Source organism: Peromyscus maniculatus, chromosome 3 (genome assembly GCF_049852395.1).
Source record: "Peromyscus maniculatus bairdii isolate BWxNUB_F1_BW_parent chromosome 3, HU_Pman_BW_mat_3.1, whole genome shotgun sequence".
Classification (NCBI taxonomy): Eukaryota; Metazoa; Chordata; class Mammalia; order Rodentia; family Cricetidae; genus Peromyscus; species Peromyscus maniculatus.
In genome coordinates, this window is record NC_134854.1 from 144,967,383 (window position 1) to 144,991,104 (window position 23,722).

At 49.4% G+C, this 23,722-nt stretch overlaps 1 protein-coding gene across 1 annotated transcript in view; it reads right to left on the reverse strand.

Annotated features, from left to right (window-relative positions):
* Nucleotides 1-23,722, reverse strand: part of A2ml1 (alpha-2-macroglobulin like 1) — a 37,317-nt gene that overhangs the window by 12,739 nt on the left and 856 nt on the right. Inside the window, exons 3-26 of the mRNA XM_015987728.3 lie at nt 23,369-23,421; nt 21,284-21,304; nt 20,220-20,379; nt 19,892-19,976; nt 19,067-19,193; nt 18,495-18,609; nt 17,920-18,029; nt 15,997-16,164; nt 14,156-14,383; nt 11,896-11,956; nt 11,544-11,689; nt 10,623-10,772; nt 9,913-10,107; nt 8,823-8,916; nt 8,395-8,518; nt 7,843-8,071; nt 7,168-7,294; nt 5,529-5,650; nt 4,934-4,985; nt 4,335-4,418; nt 2,198-2,374; nt 1,958-2,039; nt 1,507-1,663; nt 35-109 (exon numbers count right to left, since the gene is read on the reverse strand). Coding sequence (XP_015843214.3) covers nt 35-109; nt 1,507-1,663; nt 1,958-2,039; nt 2,198-2,374; nt 4,335-4,418; nt 4,934-4,985; nt 5,529-5,650; nt 7,168-7,294; nt 7,843-8,071; nt 8,395-8,518; nt 8,823-8,916; nt 9,913-10,107; nt 10,623-10,772; nt 11,544-11,689; nt 11,896-11,956; nt 14,156-14,383; nt 15,997-16,164; nt 17,920-18,029; nt 18,495-18,609; nt 19,067-19,193; nt 19,892-19,976; nt 20,220-20,379; nt 21,284-21,304; nt 23,369-23,421 — 2,942 coding nt within the window. The remainder of the gene's footprint in view (nt 1-34; nt 110-1,506; nt 1,664-1,957; nt 2,040-2,197; nt 2,375-4,334; nt 4,419-4,933; nt 4,986-5,528; nt 5,651-7,167; nt 7,295-7,842; nt 8,072-8,394; nt 8,519-8,822; nt 8,917-9,912; nt 10,108-10,622; nt 10,773-11,543; nt 11,690-11,895; nt 11,957-14,155; nt 14,384-15,996; nt 16,165-17,919; nt 18,030-18,494; nt 18,610-19,066; nt 19,194-19,891; nt 19,977-20,219; nt 20,380-21,283; nt 21,305-23,368; nt 23,422-23,722) is intronic.

Below are 23,722 nucleotides of genomic sequence, written 5' to 3' on the forward strand. Positions count from 1 at the left end.
AGGAACAGGCAAGACAAGGAGTTAGAAAACTCACATCGACAGTCTTTCCCATCTCCAGCAGTGCAGCTGTGATGTACGCAGTCAAGGAAATCTCATCATCAACACCACCCTAGAGGGAAGCAGGGAGACGGGACATCAGAGCCGGAGCCAAGGCCTCGAAGAAGAATGTGCAGAGTGAAGAAGAAGTCATCTCCACCGGAGATTTCTGCAGCCCTGACTGCCAGGACACCGTGAGGTAAGAAAGACTTCAACGGAAGCCACAGGAGGAGGCGACCTGAGATCGCCAGCTGGGTGGGCACTTAGAAACCCTAAGAGGGCTTAGATCAGAGGTTAAAGGTGGAGGAATAAGTTTCTCACCCCCCCCCCACACACACACACCAGGAACACAAGCCCAGCCCCTTATCCAGGAAAGATTAAATATAACCTTCCCTGCTCAACACATTCCTAGAAAGAGCTTTGAAAATCTGGAAAACTACGGAATCTAAACTATCCTTATTCCATAGAGAAGAAAATAAGTACTTAAAAACATGAAATGGCTTGTCCACGGAGGCACAGCTAAAACACTGTGATTCTGGAATTTGAAGTTACAGAGTTTAACTGGTGTTTTCATGGCGAACCACTGAACTTGAAGACACGGTGATAAGTTTCTTAATTGCCTATTTGGCTCCGGTAAGAAAGAAGGAGAAAAAACCAAAACCCTGGAGTCTTTTTTTTTTAATATTTATTTTTATTTTTATGTGCATTGGTGTTTTGCCTGCATGCATGTCTGTGTGAGGGTGTCAGATCTTGGAGTTACAGACAGCTGTGAGCTGCCATGTGGGTGCTGGAAATTGAACCAAGGTCCTCTGGAGGAGCAGTCAGTGTTCTTAACCTCTGAGCCAGCTCTCCAGCCTAAAACCCTGGAATGGTGTTCTAGTCAACTCCTGTTGTGTACCTTGACAATGAGGGGCGGGGGCAGTGCCTTTGGAGTCTGGCTGCATAGTCTCATGTCCTAGCTCTGCTACTCATTGGCTTACAGCGTGGACAGTTTACCGCATCTCTGGGCCTTGTTTCATCTGTAAGTGAGATTAATAGCAGCATACGGGTACTTGGCTCTCTGGTGTGTTGTAAACATCAAGTATCAAACGAGTACTGAGAACAGTACCTGGTACAGAGCAAACCTCTTACAGGACACTGCAAAATGGCTTTGCTTCGAGCCTGAGGCAGTAGCAAGAGACTCAGAGACTGTCTGGTCCAGTGGTCTGAAACTTCAGCCGCTGCATCTCACTCCCAGTTTCCACTCACTGTCTAGGGTAGGAGCCGGGATTTGCATTTCAGACAAATTCCCAGCTGATGCGGATGCCCTTGATCTGAACACTAGACTCTGGAGCCTCTTCTCTTTCTACAGACGTGAAGACTGAAAACCAGACCGGTAAGCACCCGACCAAGACCACCCACATCAGGGATAGACCCGAAAAGGTCCTCCCGGACACAGTGGGAGCTGCAGACCCCTCGGCAGATCCCCACCTTCATAGCTGTGTGCAGCAGCTTTCCCACATTGTCATAGCAGCCACTGGGGAGCTGGTTTCCCGCCATCCACTTGAGGGCATCCTGGATGTTCTTGTCATCGATGAAGATGAATTTCTGAGCTTGGCCAAAACATTTAGTGACAAAGGCTGTCAGCCTGCATGGGTGAAGAAAAAAAGCAGAGTAAGAAGGGGGAATCTCCAGACCATGACACACAACCCCAGTTCATTCTGGTTCTAGAAGGGGGCCAAGACACAGTGCACTGGAGACCTAGAAAAGGGTGAACGAAGGCCTGGGGAAGAGAGTGAGGGACTTGACCAGGTGTGAGCAAATCTAAGCATCGCTGAAGGTCAGAGGCTGAGAGCAGGAGGAGGGGATTGCAGGGAGAGAGGGGGTGCTTCAAGAGTGAGGTTCTGGGGTACGGAGCCCATCGGGAAGCAGGCAGTGTTACCATGTGTTGCCATTTCCATCCTGTTCCCCGAAGGCGCTATATGAGCCATTGCTGTGTTTATACATCAGTTCCTTCTGGTACCCTGAGGAACCAAGATGTGATTTTAGACCTCATGACAACTTCAACTCACGTCGTCAAGATTTTCAAGGGTGATCACTGCAGACACTAAACTTCTCCCTGGCTTATCGACCTATTGTAAACCTTCCAGAGGGGTGTTCAATGAAGAAAGGTCTGACTTACCTATCTCCAGGAAACCCACTGCCCGAGACCTGATCTCCTCAGTCAGCAGCCCTGTCTTCTCCAGGTACTGCAAGACATAGACGGTGGGAGCAAAAATGACCATGTTCTGCTCCCCACAGCCACCGGGCATCTGTACCAGACCATCCAGGTGCTGCAGAGCGGTGCCCATGATGTCTCCTGCCATTAAGATAGAGAAATAAGCATGTGGTAAAAAAGAAAAGAAGAAATTTTGTCTTGTTTTTGTTTTGTTTTGTTTTTTTCAAGACAGGGTTTCTCTGTGTAACCTTGGCTGTCCTGGAACTTACTCTGTAGACCAGGCTGTCCTCGAACTCAGAGATTTGTCTGTCTCTGTCTCCTGAGAGCTGGGATTAAAAGCATGTGCCACTACCACCTAGCCAGGAGGACTTCTGAAGATTTGTGCCTTTTTTTTTTTTTTTTTGACAAACACATATTAGCTAAGATTTAGTTAGAGTTTGCTGTGTGTTTTCGGGAAAAACACTAAGTTCAACATGTTCTCTACCTTTAAAGAGCTCACAGTTAGGGGCTGGAGAGACGGCTCAGTAGTTAAGAGCACCGACTGCTCTTGTAGAGGACCTGGGTTGAGTTCCAGGACTTACATGGTGGCTCACAAGCTACTGTAACTCCAGTTCCAAGGGATCGGATGCCCTCTTTCTGGCCTCTGTGGGCACCAGACAACAAACATACATCCATGCAGACAAAACACCCCCACACATAAAACAAAACAAACAAACAAGCAAAGCAGGGGTTCATAGTCAAGAGGCCAGCATCAGGAAACAGTTACATTTCTTACAAACAAGTCTAACACAGTTCTCTAATACTGGGCATGTGAAGGTACAGGCGCTCAGGAAAGCACGCAGGTTGTCCAAGGGAGTACAGGGATTTTTAAGTGGACATGTTGCCAGAGACGTTGCACGTGACATAACAAATCCACCATACTTAGCCTTAATGCCTAAGCTCCTCAACTGCACATAAATTTACCCCCAAAAGGGTGCATTCCTCCCAGACACTCATAATACAGATACTCTCTCCAGGTTACACCTACGGACACACCCCGTAAGCCAGCTAGCAGGATACGGTGACTCATTCGTGTTGGAGTCGTCAGGTTCAATTCAAATCTACAAATAGGTACTCGATATGAACTGTGTGAAAGGAATCTGTCAGAGACAGAAAGGAAAAAGACACGACCCATGTTCTCAGGGGGAAGATGAATCTCATGAGCTGGCCCACTGGAGGGAAATGAACGCAACAGCAGAGTTACAGACGCATCACAATCACAACGGAGAAAGTGACCCGGAAGGGATCTGAGAGGGTGAGAGAATGCAGAAAGGACCGAGCGGTACCCGGCTCCTGCCAGGTGCTAGATGCTGTGGTGACATCTCTATAGTTGTCACATATCTTAGTCCCACGCCAGTCCCGGGAGGGGGAAAGGAGGCTGGGGTTGTGTTCAGTGACAAGATGACTACATCCAACTCCAGGTCTACTCATGTCCACTGTTCTCCCAAAGGCGTGAAGTGCACTGTGCGCTATTGGTGCGAACACGGCTGTGACCTTCTGAACTGAACACAAATGCTTCACTGTTAAATGGCTGCAGCTAACATTTTATCTTTTCTCTACCCAGTTTATAGATACCCTAAACCCAAATACATATCAAATGTCTGTAACAGCGAGCTTCCTCCTGCCCCAGTGACTTCATTGTTTAAAAGATTTTATTTTTATCCTGCCTCAATTCTTTCATTTTTAAAAAAAGATATGTATTGTGTGTGTGTGTGTGTGTGTGTGTGTGTGTGTATGTATGTGTGTGCAGGTACCCTCAGAGCCCAGAAGAGAGTACTAGATCCCTTGGAGCTACAGTTACAAGCAATTTTGAGTCAACTGACATGGTCCCTTGGTCCTCTGGAAGAGAAGAATGTGCTCTTAACCTCCAGCCCCACACAACGCCTTCATCTGAAACCGTATTTGTAATCCTATCGGGGCATTGCTCTTGTACAGGATTTGCTTTTCTTCTTTCACTCCTTCAGACTGGGGACACCTGCTGCAGGCCCACATCCCCCCCACCCCCACCCCCATGCCCCTGCAGCCTCTAGTCCACCTTGTCCCTTCCAAGCAAGCCGCTTACCCAGAGCAGTGACGTAAGCCTTGGCAGAGTCGGGAACAGTATCCACAGGGAGCTCCAGGGAGACAGAGTCTGAAGCCACCTCTCCTGTGACCACAGAGAACAGGTGACATGGGTGGTGGAAATCATGGGATTCTGAGTCAAGTTCCGTGACCTAGGGTTTCCTATACCCAGTGTTCTCCGGAACTTTCTATGGGGTGGCATGCAGCTGTGTTTAAGGTGATTCATAGGGATTTTGCTGAATATAAATTTCAAGGAGTCCTACATGTGCTGCTTAGAATTTTCTTTTCTTTTTTTTTAAATCCCGCCTTTCAGTTCCTTGAATCCAGCAGGGGTAACAGCCTAGACTCCTGTTTCCCTTCTAGTTCCGCACACTTCTCTGCTTTGTTGCTTGGTTGGTTTGGTGACAAGGTCTCTCCCTGTGTGGCCCTGGCTAGCCTGGAACTCTAGTTTAGACCAAGTTGGCCTCAAACTTGTGGTGATCCTCCTGCCTCTGCACTCAGCTGGGATTACAGGTCGCACCACCACATCCAGCATAATCCTCCTTTTGTGTATGAAAATCACCTGTTGCCCAAGGGGCGTCTGCCCGGCCACCCTCTCACCTTTTGGACACAGCAATGAGCTGTGAGTCTTCTCCACTGGGACTCCTTCCGGCTGTATGATACAATGGGGTGAGCATCAGATGAAGAGCATGATGGGAACAGAAGCAGGAGGAAGGGAAGTGGCCCTGCCCGTGTTCCCACGCTTCCCTCGGAATTTTAGAGAAGGGAGATTTTCTTTGAAGCATAGAAGGACCCTGTTTCAATCCAGGGATCGAATCCAGGCTCTTTCTGTAAACATCTTTTCAGACACAGCCTACAGCTAGGGGAACCTTTAGAAAACTTTTTAGAAGCAAGGTTAACCATGGGGTTCATAACGAGTTAAAAAAGCAACTGATGAGGTCATGAATTTGAGGAAGGGAAGCTAACATTTATTTGACTCTTTGCCGAGGGCCTGGCATCCCATTGAGCGCTTTCGCGGGCCACAGGTATGGATTAGGCAAACGGCTAAGACAAGAGGGCCAAGGGAGGAGAAGGCAGAAGTTTCCAGACTGGAGGTAGAGCGTGAGGGCTGTGAAACTGACTGTCGGGGTGGGGCATCGAGCACCCTGTGTGGGTGTCGTCTCCACCTCTGACACCAAGCCCGAAAGACACTCACCTTGACAAGAACTGGCTTGATCAGAGTGTCGCTGCGGCCTCTGTTAGGGACAACCCCCTTCCGGCCCCCGCAGAGTTCATCGCTGTCGACAATCTCAGTACTAATAGTGAAGTTAACACGACCTGAGGGGAGACAAAGGAAGGGGAGTGTGAGTGTCACCATAACAACCAGAGGGGCCAGCGAGGCCTCTTCCTCTTCAGACTCTCAAGCTATCGTGACCCATCCATCACCCGGGACCTTGTCGACAGGGCAAGCTCTAGCTCCAAGGCCTGGGGTGCAGCCCGGATTCTGCACTTCTCAGGTATTCCTGGGTGATGCCGGTGATGAGGAGGCAGTGTGAAAGGTGACTTCTAAGGGTGCAGGAGCCCTGCGTTTTGATAATTATCTCCTTTGAGGTATGGGCTGGAGTGACTCCATTGAGTAGGGTAGGGCGTTTGGTTTTTTTGTAGTTTGGGTGCTGAGAGTGGAAGTAGGGACCTTGTGACACATTCTGGGCCATCACTCTGCCGTTGAGGCAGGTCCCCAGCCCAAGTGACTCGTGTTTAGTGAAGAGACAGAGCAGAAGCAATGGGTTAGCTCTTCCAAATGTTACACAAAGGCTCCAGGTTCTCCCCAGTGAGCAGACTTGCCAGCCATGTGCTCTGGAGAAGGACAGTTGCTCTGTGATGAAACAGCTCAGAGAAGACTCATGTGAGACGTGGGATGGGGGCTCCAGCCCACAGCTGAAGCTAAGATGTGGCGTTCGGATCATGAGCCTGCCAGAAACAGGGACTTGGAGGTGAACTGGAAAGCAGATCTTCTCTCAAATCTCCAGATAAGGCCATAGCCTTGGCTCGCAGCTTGATAGCATCATGACAGAATTCAGTGCCACATAAACCAGGTGTGGTCACGTGTGCCTAGAATTCCAGCACTTGGGAGCTCGAGGCTTGGATCCAAAGTTCAAGACCATCCTCAGCTACACAGGAATTTGAAGCCAGCCCGGAATATATGTGACTGTGCATAAATAAATAAATGTTTGCTCTTCCAACCCATTAAGTTTTCCAATAGTGTATAACTATTAAATCAAAGGCCATCTTTTGATTGCAGGGTTTTACTCCCTGAGAGACAGCCAGTGGGTTGGTATGAAGATTAAAGGAATTAGTACAGGGGCTGGAAGGGTGGCTCAATGGTTAACATCTCCAGCTGCTCTTGTAGAGGACCCAGGTTCAGTTCCCAGCACCCGCATGGTGACTCACAACCATATATAACTCCAATTCCCGGGATCTGATGTCCCCTTCTGACCTCCACAGGCTCCTACATGCGCATGGCACATGGATATACACTTAGACACATACACACAAAATAAAAAAAAAAATTTCTAAAAATGGATTGGTACATTAAAGCAGTCAGCATAGTCCTTGTCCCACGGTGGGTCCTTGTCCTGTTATAATACCCAAAGCTCGCCTTTCGCACTCAGAATATTCTAGATTGGATACAGTTGATCGTCTCTTTGAGCCTTCCCTTATTTACCCATCACACAGGCTCAGAAGGGAAAGGGTAGAGGCAAATAAAAAGGAGGAAAGCAGAGACAAGCAAACGCAGCAGGAAAGCCCTGAGGTCTTGGCTCCTGTTGGCTTCCGGGCCATTATTCCTCTCTCACCCAGCTTGACAGCGGTGATATCCCAGTGGAAGGTCTTGGCTTCATCAGCACACAGGCAGCTGGAGGCCTGACCATCTGCCCGTGACTCTACACGGTACTCATCTGACGGGCCCAGGTGAGTCTGAATCTGAAGGATTAAAGACATAAAAGGTCTGAGAGTGGACCGTGATAGTGCAGGCCTGGAAACCCTAAGGCCTGGGAAGGCTGAGGCAGGAGCTTGAGTCCAAGTCCGCTTTGGGCCACAGAGGGAGTTCAAGGCCAGTGGAAGCAACTTTGTGAGACTCTTCCTCAACAATAAAAAGTAAAAAGGCTTTTACTGGGAGGTGGGAACGGGGTGAGAGAGGATAACGGGAGGTGGGAATGACCAATGATTCGTGTATGGAATTGTCAAAGAATGAACAGGTAAATAAATAAAAGGAGTGCTGGGACATAACTCAGTGGTCGAGGGTTTGGTTAAGGGGCTTGAAGCCATGTTTCAACTCACAGTATGAAGGAGGGAAAGAGGGGGGTGGGAGGGGAGGGGTGGGGACAGAGGAAAGGGTGATCTAGGGACTCAGGGCCTGTAACAGCAGCAGGGCATCTCCCAGAGAAATTGGGTATGCTTCCAATTTAGGGATGGACTTGGAGTGGGCCTGAGGCTCCAGGCCACACTACTTCCGGCATCCCCGCTCTCACCCTGATGCAGTCCTTGAGGTAATTGAAGACGGTGGCTGTCAGGCGGAAGGATTCTCCACGAACGACTGAGTAAGGCATCATCAGATCAACAAAGAACGGCTGGAAAGCCGTCAGCCCAACAGTCGGCGAAAGGCCGAAGCCTCTGGACTGCGAGGTGCAGAATGTCATAGCCTTCCACTCAGTGATGGTATCGGGAACTGTGACCTGGACCACCTTGTTTCCCGAGTTACTGTGGACACAACAAGAACCCAAGTGAGGTGCGGGACCGGAGAGCATTAGAGAGAATTGATGGGCAAACGGAAAAGTAGAGGCTCCTGGATGTAAATCCTGGGGTGAGGGAGATGTCCAGATACGGGAGAAGGGGTGTCACAATGCTTATGTGGCCCGTGGCTTGCAAAACTGTAGATTTGGGGCGAGCGTGCAGTCTGCACTACGTGGGTGTGAGGTCGGAGTTTGAGTGCTTGTTTTGGGACCCCGGGGGAGGAGTTCCTGACACGGAGATTTTCGAAATGACGACTCTGAATTTTCTGCAGACTCCACCGCATCACTTACCCGACCGGAAACAGTTCCCACAGCCAGGTCTCCGGGAAGTACTGGCGGACCTGGGAGCCCTCTGTCTGCGGCGATGGCGACGCGAACCCAGTCTTTGGGGCAATACCGCCACCTGCTGACGAGTCTGAGAAGAAACATTTGGAAACCGGAAAGCTGGCATTGTGAGACTGCTAAGTAAGAAACTCAGAGCAAGCCGGAGAACTCACACAAAGCAAAGGACCGCCGAGGAGAGGCGAGGTCAGAAGGGTCCCTGGGGAAGTCCGGCCAAGAGCTATGGCCAGAGAATGGACAGATAAGGGACCCAGGCTCCAAAGGCTCTTCCTGGAGAGACACGTCCTGCATCTCCGACCCAGTACCAATCTGAGGCCACACTCAGTGCAAGGGCAGAGGAGGTTTCCAGGGTCCCAGGGCCCAGAGCTGCAGCTTACCTCCCTCCATGGTATGGCTGTAGTGTGGAGGGCGGTGACTGCAGTCTACCGGCTTCTTGATTTTGGCATTTGATAGAATTTTCAAGCCCATGTCCTGATAAGGACCAAAGAGACCATGAAGTGTGAAGTGTGAAGGGGGCTTTACCTTACGACCAGACCTCAAAGGTTTGAATCAAAATATCCTTTTGTTACTAATGGCGAGACTGGTGGTTATCACCCAGCATCGAGCCACGGAGACCAGCCTGCTTATTAGGTCACTTGTGGTCTGGGTGTGCAGCTCAGTGACAGGAAGCATTGGGGTGGCATTCGGGGCCCTGGGTTCCATTCCCCCAAACCAGGAGGAAAGGAAGATAACATTGCCTGAGACTTCAGTGTGACTAATGAGGCCTAACTAGCTCAGCCTTGAATTCATTAAAAATCAAGATGCTTATGCTTCTCCCAAATGTCACTGTGTCCTCAGTGTTTGGCTTCTGAGGGCAGAGGCCATACTCAGTCCTACGAAAACACGAGTGTTACAGAAAGGCCAGCATTAGAAAGAACACTCCGATGAAGAAGACATGGCCTCTGACCTTGGACATCTCCCGGTCGGGCTTGGCTCACACAGCATCCCAAGCCCTGCTCTTGGAACGGGTATAAACTGTTTTCTATGACAATACAGGCCTCCGGGTTACCGCTCCCACTGTTCTTTCTCTCCCACAAGTGTCACCTGTGGGGGCCATGGAAACAGTTCTAGGACAGCCTCAGTGGTTTTTGTTTTTGTTTTTTTGTTTTTCGAGACAGGGTTTCTCTGTGTAGCTTTGGAGCCTGTCCTGGAGCTCACTCTGTAGACCAGGCTGGCCTCGAACTCACAGAGATCCACCTGGCTCTGCCTCCCGAGTGCTGGGATTAAAGGCGTGTGCCACCACCGCCCGGCTCACACAGTGGTTCTTTGAGCAGACAAGTTCTCCAGGGAGAACAGCCTACAGGTCAGAGCCTCTCCCACATCCTTCCTGCCCGCATGAGCCGCTCTGCTCTCTTAGAGGTGGGGTCCCCTTCCCCTGTTCCCACACCATCGTTTTCATTGTTTTCACAGAAGCGTCAGGGCATCCACCTGGAAGAAACTGAACAGGTCCGCGCCTTCAGAGTGCCAGGGTCTCCAGATGATGGAATGCCTGCTCAGTCCCCCTCTGGGCACAGGATCGATGAGGGGTCGAGGAAAGTCCCATGGGCCAAATGCGGGGCACTCATCATACTCAGCCACTTGGTAGGGGTAAAAATTGTACCAGAATGGGAACATCCCATAGACCTGCGATGGGGGGAGGGGAGAACAAGCCCAACTCAGTACAGCCGGTGGAGACCACGCCCACTCTGCGGCCACGGCTCATGCTGTCTTGCTTCACTTGTATGGATTCTTCTGTTTATTCTGTGGTAACCTCTACAGCACTTTCCCGGGTCCTCATACTTCCTGTTTCACCCCTCTTCCTCCTCAGCATCCATATTACTGTGTCCTTCAAATACCTTTAGTCCTTCTTCCTCCCACCTCCCTCCCTCCCTCCTTCCTTCCTTCCTTCCCTCCTTCCTTTCTGGCCTCACTATATAGCCCAGGCAGGCTACGAGCCGACAGCCTCAGCCTCTCCAATGCTGGCATTACAGGCGTGTGCCACCACCACACAGGGCTCTACTTTCAAGTCCTTCACAGCTTTCCCAGCACCTTTCATCGGGCTCTTATTTCCCTAGGACTCCTGCCCACTGCCATGCTCTGGTGCAGCTGAATTGATCTCTCCATCATCTCCTGGGCCCCACCCCTCCCAGACCACTCACAGAGCTGTTGCTCAGCTCCCTCTCGGGCCTGAGGAGCAGAACACTCTCATCCACAGCCCGGACCGCACACAGGGACCCAGGTGCGGCCTGCAGCTGTAACTCCACGTCTGCTCCTGGGAGCTGCTGGGAAGGTGAGAAGCCAATGGAGACCTGGGCAAGAGAAAGGTATGCAGTGGGGATCCAGTCATCCTGGACAGCAGGTGAAGCAGAGGGACCTGGGTCACCAGCCAGCAAGCCTCTGCCTGGGATCCAGCCCGTTCCATCACTGTTAGATGATTGATAAGACACATTTCTGTGATACTAGAATGCTATGACAGAGATGGAAAATGTGGGGAGACTGATCAAGTTTAGAAGAAGAACCTGGGGGACGGGGATATGTGGCCAGCTGTGGTGGCACGTGCTTACAACCCCAGCACTTGGGAGACAGAGGCAGGAGGATTGCTGCAAATTGAAGGCCAGCCTGGGCTACATAGCAAGGCCTTGTCTCAAAAATAAAGAGAAGAGGAGGGAAGGAGGGAGGAAGGGAGGGAGAAGACGGGAAAGGAAGGGAGAGAAGACTGGAACAGAGGGGGAGAACGTGCCTTCTGGGACAGGCTCTCCCTGTAGTTTAGACTGGCCCTGAACTCACATCATCTTACCCACCTCCAGCTCTGCTGTGACTTTAGGAGGGGGAAAGAGAAGGAGGAGGAGGAGGAGGAAGAGGGGGAGCAGGAGGAGGGGGCGTTGGGGAGACCAGTAAGGGAAGGGGAAGGACCAGAAGGGGGAAGAAAGAGATTTCAGCATAGCTCTAAGACACTGAAGACACAGTACGGTGTGACCATCGACTTCCATGTGCTCTTCAGACTGCGCTGAACTTGCTGGTCCCCAACTCCATCACACACAAGAACTTTCTCCTCCAGTTACTCTTCACTGCCACCTTACCTGGTTGTCAAAGCACATCTCCACAGAGAACTCAATTTTGTCAGCTATGACGCCTCCGCTGGGAAATATGGTGTAGATGACGAGGGAGGGGGAAGGGGCCATTCTGGAGGTGAAGGTCAGCGAGATGGAGAAGGAGCCTTTTGGTCCTGAAAAAGAAGACAGGCAGAGGAGCAAGGCTGCACACCCACCTGCACGGCTCTTCTCCAGTGTCTGGTGGGGCCTCAGGGTCCGCGCCGCCCCCCTTTTCTCTCCAGTGTCTGGTTGTTAGCATCCTTCTCCAGTCACCTCCGTGCATAGGAACTCTTCTCTAGGATTGCCCACATCTCCGTCTCCCAGAAGCATGCACACTCACCTTTCTCTTTAACCTTCAGCTGCTTCTGCCCTTCCCTCTGCAAACTCCCTTTCCCTGTTACCTACGGAAGAGAGAGAGAGAAAAAACAAACCCAAAGCTCAGAAGTCAGTTCCCTTCCTCTGGGCCCCCTACCTGAGGAGCATGTCTGCATCCCCATGGTGAACTGCAACTCTTTGCAGGCTTCCTGAGACTGCACAGTACCTCACCTAGCAGCTGTCTGCTTACCAGATAAGGCTGCCTGCCCACAGGTCCTGAGGGCTCTTCTCCAAGTGGAGCCTTGGCTGAGAGCCAGAAAGAGGGTGGAAGAAACAAAGGACAGACGGCATTTAAAAAAAAAAAAAAAAAAAGAATCCCTCACAGCAGAAGTCCGGGATTTCTCTAGGATCTCCAAACTTTATTGTTTTATAATCCTTGTAGCATAAAGTCAGCCAAAAATCCATCATCACAATCGTTCTTTATTACAGTTCAATTAGGTGAAAATGAATCTTACACTGTCCAGAGCCGATCTGGCGGCATCTGGCTCATGGAGGAGAATGCTGCTACTTCCTAGGCACTCCCTGCGTGCTCTCGCTTGAAAGAGAAGCCCTGGCTTCTGTCAGCAGGCAGGCAGCCCTGCTCCTACCCAGTGCTCGCTGCCCTTTCTCAGCCACCCAACCTGATTCTCAGAGCTCCTCGGGCCCAGCCCCCCCAGCCTCTTGTCCCACCCCTGTCCTGAGACCCCTGTCTATTTTCTCACTGTGACTTAGTTTCTGCACGCCCCTCCCTATTCTGCTGGGGCAAGATGGTTGTTTACAGCTTGCTGGAGACATGAAATGACAGAAGTAACCGGTATGATCCAGAGGAGAGACAGTCTCAGAAACTGAGAGAGAAAGGGAACAAAGACTGTCTCTGGGTCATGCCTCCTAAGGTTTATTTGCGTCTGGTTCCTTTAGTCGCCGTGAGTGGCCAGTAACTTGCTTATCTTTACACACTACTCGCTGTCCACCAAATGGGGGTTTTGCTTCCCCACCGAGGCTGCTGTTGATGTCAACTTTCAGTTTATAACATTGCTTTGAATATAGTCCAGAAGCTGGGCACGCCTTTAGACCTAGCACTTGGGAGGCAGAGGCAGGTGGATCTCTGTGAGTTCAAGGCCAGCCTAGCAGAGCTAGTTTCAGGACATCCAGTGCTATACAGAGAAGCCCTGTCTTGGGGTGGGGTGGGGGGTGGGGTGGGAAGGATATAGTCCAGGGCTGGCAGGATGGATGGCTCAGTGAGTAAAGAAACCTGTGAAGCCTGAAGTCTCTACATGTTTAACACACACACACACACACACACACACACACACACACACACACACACACGCACACACGCACTACAGTGTGCGTGCGTGCGTGCGTGCGTGTGTGTGTGTGTGTGTGTGTGTGTGTGTGTGTGTGTGTGTGTGCGTGTGTATGCATGGCAGTGAAGGACTAGGGTACAGCTCAGTGGTAGAGTGCTTGCTGGGTTCAATCCTCAGCACTAACAAAAAAATCAAATTAAAAACTGAAACACAGAAGGACGGCGTTTCTGCGTCCCATATTCTCTCTCCCTCCCTTCCCACTCACTCACCTCGCTGCAGCCTTGGACTAACCATTTTCTCCGTTAATTTCTCGTTTTGTTTTCCTACATAGTCACAATGGGTTTTTGTTTCAAACCAAACCAAACCTCTTTGTCTGCAATCCCCCATCCCTTGCTGTATTTCAAGACAGTGCAATAGAGCTGCCGGTAGGTGTGTGCAAATGCTGAACACGTCACAACGTCCAGGCTTCCGTGATCACTAAAGTGCAGTGAATTGTAACTGAGGTATGCTTTAAGGATTAAATGTGTGCTGCTTGAAAGCCTTAGTTGAAAAAAGACTGCGGAAAATCTTTTATTCCTTTGACTTTTCGATACTGGCTCTTACTGTGGTGCTCAAACTAGCCTTGAACTCGCAAACAATCTTTCTGCCTCTGCCGTCTTGATGCTGAGACCACACGCCTATCTGGATTTTATTGGTTGTTTGTTGAGGTGGGATTTCATGTAGCCCAGACAGGCCTTGAACTTCTGATCTCCTGCCTCTACCTCCTCAGTTTTGGGATTCTAGGTATACACTACCATACCCAGCTTTCTGGTGTCTCAACTTTTTAAATGTGTCTCTAAAATTCAGCAATTCCACACATGTCCTGCATCCAGGCATCTGTCTCTCCTCTGGCTGACTCTCTCTCGATGCTCTTTTACAAGCCCCCATTTCCCAACTCACATAGTAGGAGAAGGTGACTTCTTGGTCTGGGCTTGCATCCTCTGGATCAATGGAGTAGTCCACTAGCACCTCCTGGGTCTGACCACACCTCATCAGGCCATTTGGCCGCCGGATGCCCAGGAAGCTGCGGGTGGTGTTGTAGAAGGGACGCAAGTACAGATAGGCATTTTCGTAGTAACGAGGTACTTCCTTTGGATTATATTCCACATCCTCTAGTTGGAACTTGCCCTGGAAGAAACAGAAGAGAAGAGGAGGAGGAGGAAAAAGAAGGAAGGAAGGAAGGAAGGAAGGAAGGGAGGGAGGGAGGGAGGGAGGGAAGGAGGGAGGAAGGAAGGAAGGAAAGAGCAATGTGCACTCCTAACCACAGAGCTCTTTCTCTCCAGTCTTCACTTCCTGAGAATGACAAATGACAAGTGGGCATTTTCCTAGAGGCCCAGCCAAGGACAGATGGGGAATGTCAATGTCAAGGACAATGGGGAACTACAAAATGATGTGTGCAGGAACATTGTGATGTAGAAGACAAAGGCAGAAAGAATGAATTTTAGTTGTCAAGTGATGGGCAGTTGTGAGTGATATGCCTTCCTAAGACCGATGCCAGTTGGGTAGATAAGCATGACCAAGTTTATATTTCAGGGATAAGAAAACTAGGTATAGAGGATGAGGAGGTTGAAAAAAAGTTATTTCTGAATGCAATGGTTGACTGAAGCCTAGAATAAATATCTAGTTAAGTTAGCTACAAGACAAATTGTATGTGCTTGCTTAAACAGTGCTGCTGAATGACGTCACAATGGCCGCGGTCTGTCATATTCCTGTACCAATATTTTTCACCAAGTAATTGCATAGCATCCTCTCTGGCTGACAATGTGTCAGCAATAGGATGTTAGCACACGCTAACCAGCGACTTGGAAAAGCCCTGGTGGGCCAGCTCTGGCCCTTGCACTCATCACTGCTGTAAGCATGCACACGGGCTAGCAGGTTGGGGGATGAGAGAGAGAGAGAGGTAGAACACCAGCGTGCAGCCAGCGGGCCCACAGACACACCCAAAAGTCCACCTAGATCATCTGCCCAGCTGACCAATGCGGATGGGTGGGCGGTGAGCACTTCCCGTTCCAGAGCCGTGATGTGTGACTGTTTCATGGCATTCACTGCTCAGCTGTCCAGCTAAAACTGACATAACCGGCCTTACATCATCTAAACCCACAGGCCTCTTGGTGCTTGCAGCGTGAATGTCCCCTGAAAGCCATGCGTTCCCAGGCTGTGGCACTACTGACAGGTGGAATAACCTTTAGGAAACAGACTCCGATGGGGGTGCGCCCCACCCTCCCCACCCCCACTTTCTGGCCCTCATGAGTTAAACACGCGTCCTCTGCCATCTGCTCCCGCCGTCGCATACTGCGCCACCACAGACCTAGAGCAACAGGGCCACTCCACCACGGACTACAAACTGTGAAACCGTGAACCAAATGAAAGGTTTTCTCTTTTCAAGTTGGTTATTTTAGGTGTTTTGTCACCATGGTGGAAAACTGACCCCAAAGAGTCATTTTCACAAGGAAGAGGGAAAGAGAGGATGAAGGCCTCACTCAGAACCACTTCCCTTCCTGCTCGGGTCTCAGGTCTGTCATCAGTCAGAAACGAGGATGAATTCATGAGAGCAGCGTAGCGCTTCGGGTGTGAGGGTTTTCATTTGGTTACTACTAAAACCCGAAGGAACCTAGGGAAACCTCCTGAGGGGCCAGAGAGTGACCGAGTTGACACCACATCAGCCAGAGAACCGCAGAGAGAAGTCTGGAGCCTTCCCTCCAGATCATCCTCATCTGGGATGCTGCCTCCTCAGGGCTTACCTCCAGAGAAACGGCTGTCGCATTCCAGGTGACCGTATCCAGTGTGAAGGAAGCAAGGCCGTTGTTGTCAGTAGTTAGGGTCTGCTTGGTGGTTCCATTTATGCCGTAAGTCACCAGGAATACCGGATGATTCTTGAGGAGGGCGTCATCGTGGCCTCTAACTCTTACCTGAGGGGTGAAAGTCACTGAGGTTTTAAAGTTAGGTTAGGAGGAGACCGGGGTATGAGGCAAAGCAAAGTGACAATAGAAATTCCAAGAACACATTTTAGGAAAAGATAGATGCGATTCAAGCTTTGAGAAATACACAGAAGTTGTTGCTTGGTTGTTTTTGAGAAGAGGCCTTCTGCATCCCGGACGGGCCTTGACTTCATCTTGTAGCCAAGAATAACATTGAACATCTGTTTCTCCTGCCTCTACTTCCCCAGGGCTGAGATTACAGGCATGCACCAGCACACCTGGTTAACAGGATTCTGGGGCTCAAGCCACAGCTGGGTTTGTGCGGGGTAGGCAAATGTTCTGACAACCGCACTACGTACCCAGACCTGGAAACGCAGAAGTAGGAGCCTGACACAGAACTTGGTTTGCTGTGTAGACACTGGCTTCCTGGCCTTTCACTCCCATAGGCTCCTTCTGAGGCTCTGTGCATTGTTTTGATTTCATTTCAATGCTTGTTTATTTATTTATTTCTATAGGTTCTGGCTATACAGGCCGGCTGGCCTTAAACTTGAGGTTCTCCTGCCCCAGCTCGCTTTTTTTTTCCCCTAAAGATAGACTTCTTTACCTCCCCAGTTATGGAATCTTTAATGTCTAAAGACAACTGGATCCATCTGTGGTGTGGATAAGATGAATAAGGAAAAAGAAAGTTTAGAGGTGCATAAAGTTGTGTTGGTCATTTCTTTGGGGGAAAAAAGATAAGCAGATGGGTGCAGTGACCTGTTACCCTAGCACTTAGGAGGCTGAGGCGGGAGGACTCAGAGTTCAAGGCCAACCTGGGCTAAACAGCCAGACCCTCAAAACAACAACCAAAACCAACCAAACAAACAACAAACCAAACAGAACAAAAGAAGGGGAGCGGGGAGGGAGAGAAGGTGAGGAGGAAGGGGAGGAAGAGGAGGAGGAAGGGGAGGAAGAGGCCTCCTAAGGGAGCGACAAGTCAGTCAGACAGTGAAATTAGAAATCTCTAATGACAGATTAAAGATCTGAAAACGGCTCTCTGTTGAGACGTGCGGTGTGAATCTTGCCCAGACCCAGGAGCCCGGGCTAAACGATTCCCCCAGAAGCACTGCAGCTCTTAAGTCCAAAGATCTGGACATCAGGAGAGGAGACTCTGGGGTTTGCAGAGACGGCTCAGCAGTTAAGAGCACTGGCTGCTCTCGGGGACCCAGGTTCAATTCCCAGCACCTACATGGCCGCTCACAACCACGTGTAACTCCAGTTCCAGGGATCCAACACACTCTTCTGTCCTCCGCAGGCACCAGGCACACATGTGGTGCATAGACACACGTGCAGGAAAATCACCCACATATTAGTAATAATAATAATAAACTTTTAGAAAGAGGAAGAGGAGGAGGAGGACACCACCTCTGGTCTTAGGAAGGGCCTAGAATTTCACTCTGATGGTGATGGCACCAAAAGAGAGTGAGGACGCTGCTTGTGGATGAATTGATTATAATGACTCAGCAGCTGAGAAACCTATGGAAAATCATTTACCTTCTCTTGCCTCAGTTTTGTCATCTGTAAAATGGGGCCAAATGATAGTGTCTACCTCACAGGAGTACTGTAAAGATTAATTAGTCAAGGCACACCAAGCCCTTAGGACAGCAGGAAGGAGGTGGGAATAGCCCAGTCAGTTTGATGTGTCTTTGATGTTGGTTGGTTGGTTGGTTGGCTTGTTTGGGGGTACACAAAGACAAATTAGCATACCTTCCCACTGAAGGGGAAATTGGGGTAATAAAAATTGTTAGTGTCTTCAAAGGTCATGGATCCCATCTTTGAGGAAATGTAGATGTCCTGGGTGGTATTGGCCTCCAGCCCTGCAGAAGGAAACAGATGTGTCATGTCCTGAGTCCTGGCATCCTCATCTTCATGTTGAACATAAAATTCCAGAGAGGATGGTGTCAGGGGAAATACAAAGCTGTGTTTCTGACCAAATGTCAAAGTAAATCAACTCTGTCTCCCCAGGTAGTAGAAGGGGAACGGCTGAGATTTCCCTGGTCTGAGGACTGGGAACAGGGTACCCCCTTTTCCTCCTCCTCTTGTTATTCTTGTTGCGTTTTCTTTATTGGCAGCTCACATTTTATTTATTTACTTACTTATTTTGTGTATGTTTGTGTGATGTTGTATGTGCACCACGGTTCATGGGAGTTTATTCTCTCCTTCCACCTTGTGGGCCTCGGATTGAACTCAGGTCAGCCAGCTTAGAAGCAGGCTCCTTTATCCACTGAGCCATCCTGCTGCCCCCTCTCCTTTCTTTATGGGTCAAGCAGCACCCCTCTTACCTGTCCCTTCCTCCACCACTGAAGCCACAACATTAATGCTGTGGCTGTACATGTATCCAGTGAGGTTGAAGGTGGACATGTCCACAGAGGCGGAGAAGCATCCTGCTTTGTCAGTCTGTGGAGGCAAACAGAGAGCACATAGCTGCTCAACTCCATGCCTCAGTTTCCTCAAGAGAGAAAACTCTGCTGTGACATGAGAATACACCATTGTAAATCTCTCTCTGAGTTCAAGCCCAGCCTGGTCTGCAAAGCGAGTTCCAGGACAGCCAGTGCTACACAGAAAATACACCGCACACAGGCTGTAACACAACATCTTTGAAACTCCGAGCTAGGAGAAGGGGAAGGGAACAGGAAACAATGAACTCCCCGGCTCCAGTGCAGCCTGAGAAGCTGCATTCTGGTGAGGGGTGCTGCTGCTCGGACTTGGGCCAGGGGGAACCCCCCACCACATACACATACCACCACCACCAAAGCCTTCACTCTGCGCTTCTCGTCACTTTTTCATGCCGGTGTTTACTGAGGCTGTGAAAGACAACGTGGATAAAGCAGCTCTTCAGATTCCATTTGCTCACCTGTCCCGAGAAGTTTCTGCATTTGTCCGGTAGCTGTTCCTGGTCCACTTCTCGGTACCAATAGGTGTAGGCCTTCTGACACACTGAGAGCTGCGCGGCCCCTTGAACAGGCTTTCCGTACGTGTATCTGATTTAAAACAAAACAATACCAAAAACAAACGTACAAAAAACCCACAAGGAGACAATTATGAAACTCCCTGACACACACACACACACCACACACACACACACTTCCTCTTTCCCATACTCCCGTCTCAGTCAGGTGCTCTGACAGTCATGTGATGTTCCAGCTCTTTCCTTCCCTTCTTTAGTTACACTCAAGCACCACCGTATGGACACAGGGGTCTCTCTCCTCCTCCCTCCCTTCCTTCTTCCTTCCTTCCTTTCCTCTCTCCTTCCCTCCCTCCCTTTCTCTCTGAGCTACCACTGAACCACACCCCCAGCTCTTCGTATTTCTTTACTATGAGACGAGGTCTCACTAAGAACCGGGGCCAGCCTTGAAATTTCTCTGTAGCCCTGGCAGACTTTGAATGTCCCGTTCTTCTGCCTCCGTTTCCCCGAGCAATTGGGAAGTCAGGCTTCCACCAGACCAGCGCTCCTTTCTTTCATTTTCCCGGGGGAATCGGTGTTGTACTTGGTGCACTGTAGAATTTAAATCCACAATCTCGACTAAATTCATAACGGAACGTGAGAGCACACGGTGGTTATAAAACTTCCTGGATGACTCATGACTCCAAGCCACATCAAATCACCTACATAACCTCTCTTCTGACACCCCCCACCCCCAGGGCCTCCAGTGCTCATCTCCAAAGCTTCCGAACTTACCTGCCACATATTCTTACAAAGAAGGATTCCTCCAAGGTTGATAATTGTTTTGGTTCCAACACTTCTACCTTAAACCTGGGCAACACTGGGGAGAGGAGAAAGAAACACACAAGGTCCTGGTATAATTAGGAGATAACAGAGGAGTATGGAGACAGCGATAATTCCATTAACTAGTTAATTATTAGAGTGCTGTTATTTAAAAAACAAATGTTCCTGAAGTTAGACTCAGCCCTGATTAAAAACACGAGCAAACAACCTTGACGTTACCTTCCCTGACTTGGAATCAAGACTGTGCCCAACGCGTTGGCTTGTTCCTTCCTGCACCTACCATATTCCTCCACACTGAACGTGCCGAAGGTCTTGCCCTCAGCCACTGTCACTGTATAGGTGCCCAGCGTTGCCTCTGGTGCCAGTTGAAAGGATAAGTCTACGATGCCTTGCTGGGGTGCCACGTCCAGCCACTGTGCAATCCTGTTGTTATTTGGGTCCTGTGTCCAAATAAAGAGAGACAGCATAATGTGGCTCGCTACTTGGCTTCCAGCTCTGCATGGCAAAAAGCAGGGAATGGATTCTACCCATTGCTCTTCAGGCTTTATCCAAGAAAAAAGAGGCAGGGTTTGGAGAGCTAGATCAGCAGGTAAGATCACCGGTTGCTCTCCCAGAGGACCCGGGTTCGATTCCCAGCACTCACATGGTGGCTCATAATCATCTTTAACTCTCATCCCAGGGGATCCAATGCTCACCTTTGGCCTTCATGGACACTGAAAATGTATAGATTATTTACAAGAAAAAAATAGCTCCCTGTGTGATTTATGACTTTATTGTTGTAAATCCAGCCTCATTCAAGAGAAACCCTTTCCTCTCCGAGTTCTTGCAGGTGTTATCAATGGCTTCAGGAAATAGACTTTAAAGTCCTATTCATCAGGAGTGTTCACTCATGTTCAGTCCTTCTTAAGAAATAAGGCTGAGGGAACTGATTGTACGCTGCCTAAAATATGGGTCATTTTGTTAAAAAAAAAAAAAAACGTGGAGGAGATACAGTGGCCTCACCCTTTGGGACATTCCTCAAAGGTATTTATCATTCAGCTACCAAGTTTCTATCCAAAAGGTGTTGTGACGCTGACAAACAGGGACAATCAGCCTGTGTGGCTAAGTGGGCATTGCACAGAGAAGTCACCAGAGCCAAAGGGGAAAGCGGTCATGGCAGGACCTGCCGTCCTTATCCACAGAGGTTTCCGTCTCAGGACAGTGGACATGAGACAATGGGAAAGGGGAGGTGGACCTATGGCTTCCCGGTGCTGGGGCAGAGTCTAGAAACTCTGGGCCGCGGTGGGAATCGTTACCGGGCGGCTTGTCCCCACAGCTCCCAGGAGAGCTGGTGCTTCCGCTTACCTGCAGCTCCACCACGGAGTACTGGAAAGGGAAGGCAGAGAGAGCACAGGTTAGTTCACGGTGCAGCCTGGGAACGTGTCCTGGAAGGACGCCTTCCCCTCTGGACATTATCTTAACGCTGGGGTTAAGACTCATCCAGTAGAGAAAGAAAGAGATTTTCTCAGAGGATCCCCAGCCCTAAAAGGGTTGAAGACCCGCAGCTCCCGTCCCTGAAGGGGAATGTTGTTGCCCAGGACTCCCACACTTTAAACCTCCTCTTGGGAGCAAATCGTTTCCTGGCTCCTTCTTTTGACACCCAAAAGCCTGTGGATAGGAGTGACCTCACTTTCACTCATGGTAAAATCAATTAAAAAAAAAAAAAGAATCACATAGGGATAATAACCGTTAATTATCATTTGCAACCCCAAAGGGAGTGACCAATGGGGAAATGAATTAACTAAAGGCTAAATTCAGGTAATATCTAAGAAGAGGGCTCTTATGTGCTCAACTATAATCTTAAATGTGATTGGTAGAAAGTGTTAAGAATCTATAAGTTGCTAGGTCAATGGGAGAAAATAAAACTGTCTTCTTTAAAAAAAAAAAAAATGTAACAGGGTAGCTAATGAGATCAACCTCCAGGGGGCGGTAGAGTCCAAGCAGCCGCTGAGACGGCGCCCATCGCTTTGAAATCAATACCCAATAGTATACTAGACTCTGTTATGGAAGGGTTACTGGTGACAGGAAAGAGAGACGGAAAGACCGTCGGGAAATAACGTGATTATGGCTGCTGACCTGTAACAACCACAGCGTGCCCTGAACAAGATCAAACTCGTTACAAAAACTTATGACCAGAATGTGGCTCCGTCAGGGAGTGTTTGCCTAACATTGGTCAGACCCTGGGTTCCATATCCCACGACATGAAAAGTAAAGATTTGGGGAAAAGACACGATGTTAAGGATTGAATTGGAGGAGGAATATTGAAGTATATTTGCCAAGGGTTACCACACTTTCAACGTTGCCAGAAGAAAACTGACTACTTTATAAATGACCTTATTTATTATCTTGCCTATTTATTCATTCATTCATTTTATTTATTTGTTTGTTTATTTATTTTGTTTTTCAAGACAGGGTAGCACTGGCTGTTCTGGAATTCACTCTGTAGACCAGGCTGGCCTTGAACTCACAGAGATCTGCCTGCCTCTACCTCCCGAGTGCTGGGATTAAAGGCGTGCGACACCTCTCCTAGCATTGCCTCTTAATTTTAAAAAAATATATAGAAGTGGACAGTCTTTTTTTTCCTTTTATTAAGTATACCCTTGTGTGTGTGTGTGTGTGTGTGTGTGTGTGTGTGTGTGTGTGTGTGTGTGTGTACACATGCTGGAGACAGAACCCAAAACCCCAAATGCTGACCTACATCACCAGCCCCAGTGTCTTAATATTTGAACTGCAAAGCCATTTGGTATCGTTTCTCTCCTTTAGATTTCGTTTCCTCATGTGTATGAACATTTTGCCTGCCTGTATGTATGCACATCACATGAGTGCAGTGTCTGCTCAAGTCAGAAGTGTATCAAAATCCATGGGACTAAAATCACATCACAGAAGGTTGTGAGCTGCCAAGTGGGTGCTGGGAATTGAACCCGGGTCCTCTGGAACAGCAACACTATCTCTTAACCACTGAGCCATCTCTCCAACCTGAAAAGTCTTTTTTGTTTTGTTTTGTTTTGTTTGTTTCTCCTTGTAGCCTTAGCTGTCCTAGAACTCACTCTGTAGACCAGGCTGGTTTCAAACTCAGAGATCTGCCTGCCTCTGCCTTCCAAGTGCTGGGATTAGAGGCGTGCACCACCACCGCCCGACTATGAAAAGTCTTTTTAGACATAAGCAGATGCAGCCATCTCTCAGGAATGTCATGCTAACTGAGTTGTGCATGTAAGGCTGAAAACCAGTCACCTTTGCAGCTTCCCACACAGACAGACAGGGCTGGGCATCTGTGGGCTGGTGCCCGAGGCTAGGACTCCTTCCCGAGGGTGTTCTACAGCCCACAGCCCCGCATCGCCTTCTCCATTCTCAGTGATCGAACACCTTTCCCTCCTCCAGCTAAATCCGTACCTTGTCGTTCACAGGAATGAAGTCGCTGTTCAAGGTGACAATTCTGAAAAACACTAGACCAGCAAGGGCATAATTAGCAAAGAGGGTTTCCCATCCCAGAATTCCTCCTCCACCTGTTTCCTCGCACGTGTTCCTGAGTCAGGAAAACCCGTTAGGCTGAGGAGAGTGGAGGATGTTTTCCAATGTGAGAGAAAGGTGAAGACCACACAGTTTCTTAGTTCTTCTCCAGGGCTCCTAGCATGAGACTTCAGAGTGGAATGCCCCACAAAATAAAATGAACAGAAGAACAGACGTGCAAGCCAAACACTGGACACTTTCTTACCCATAAGAACCATTAACCCAACTCTGTGTGAC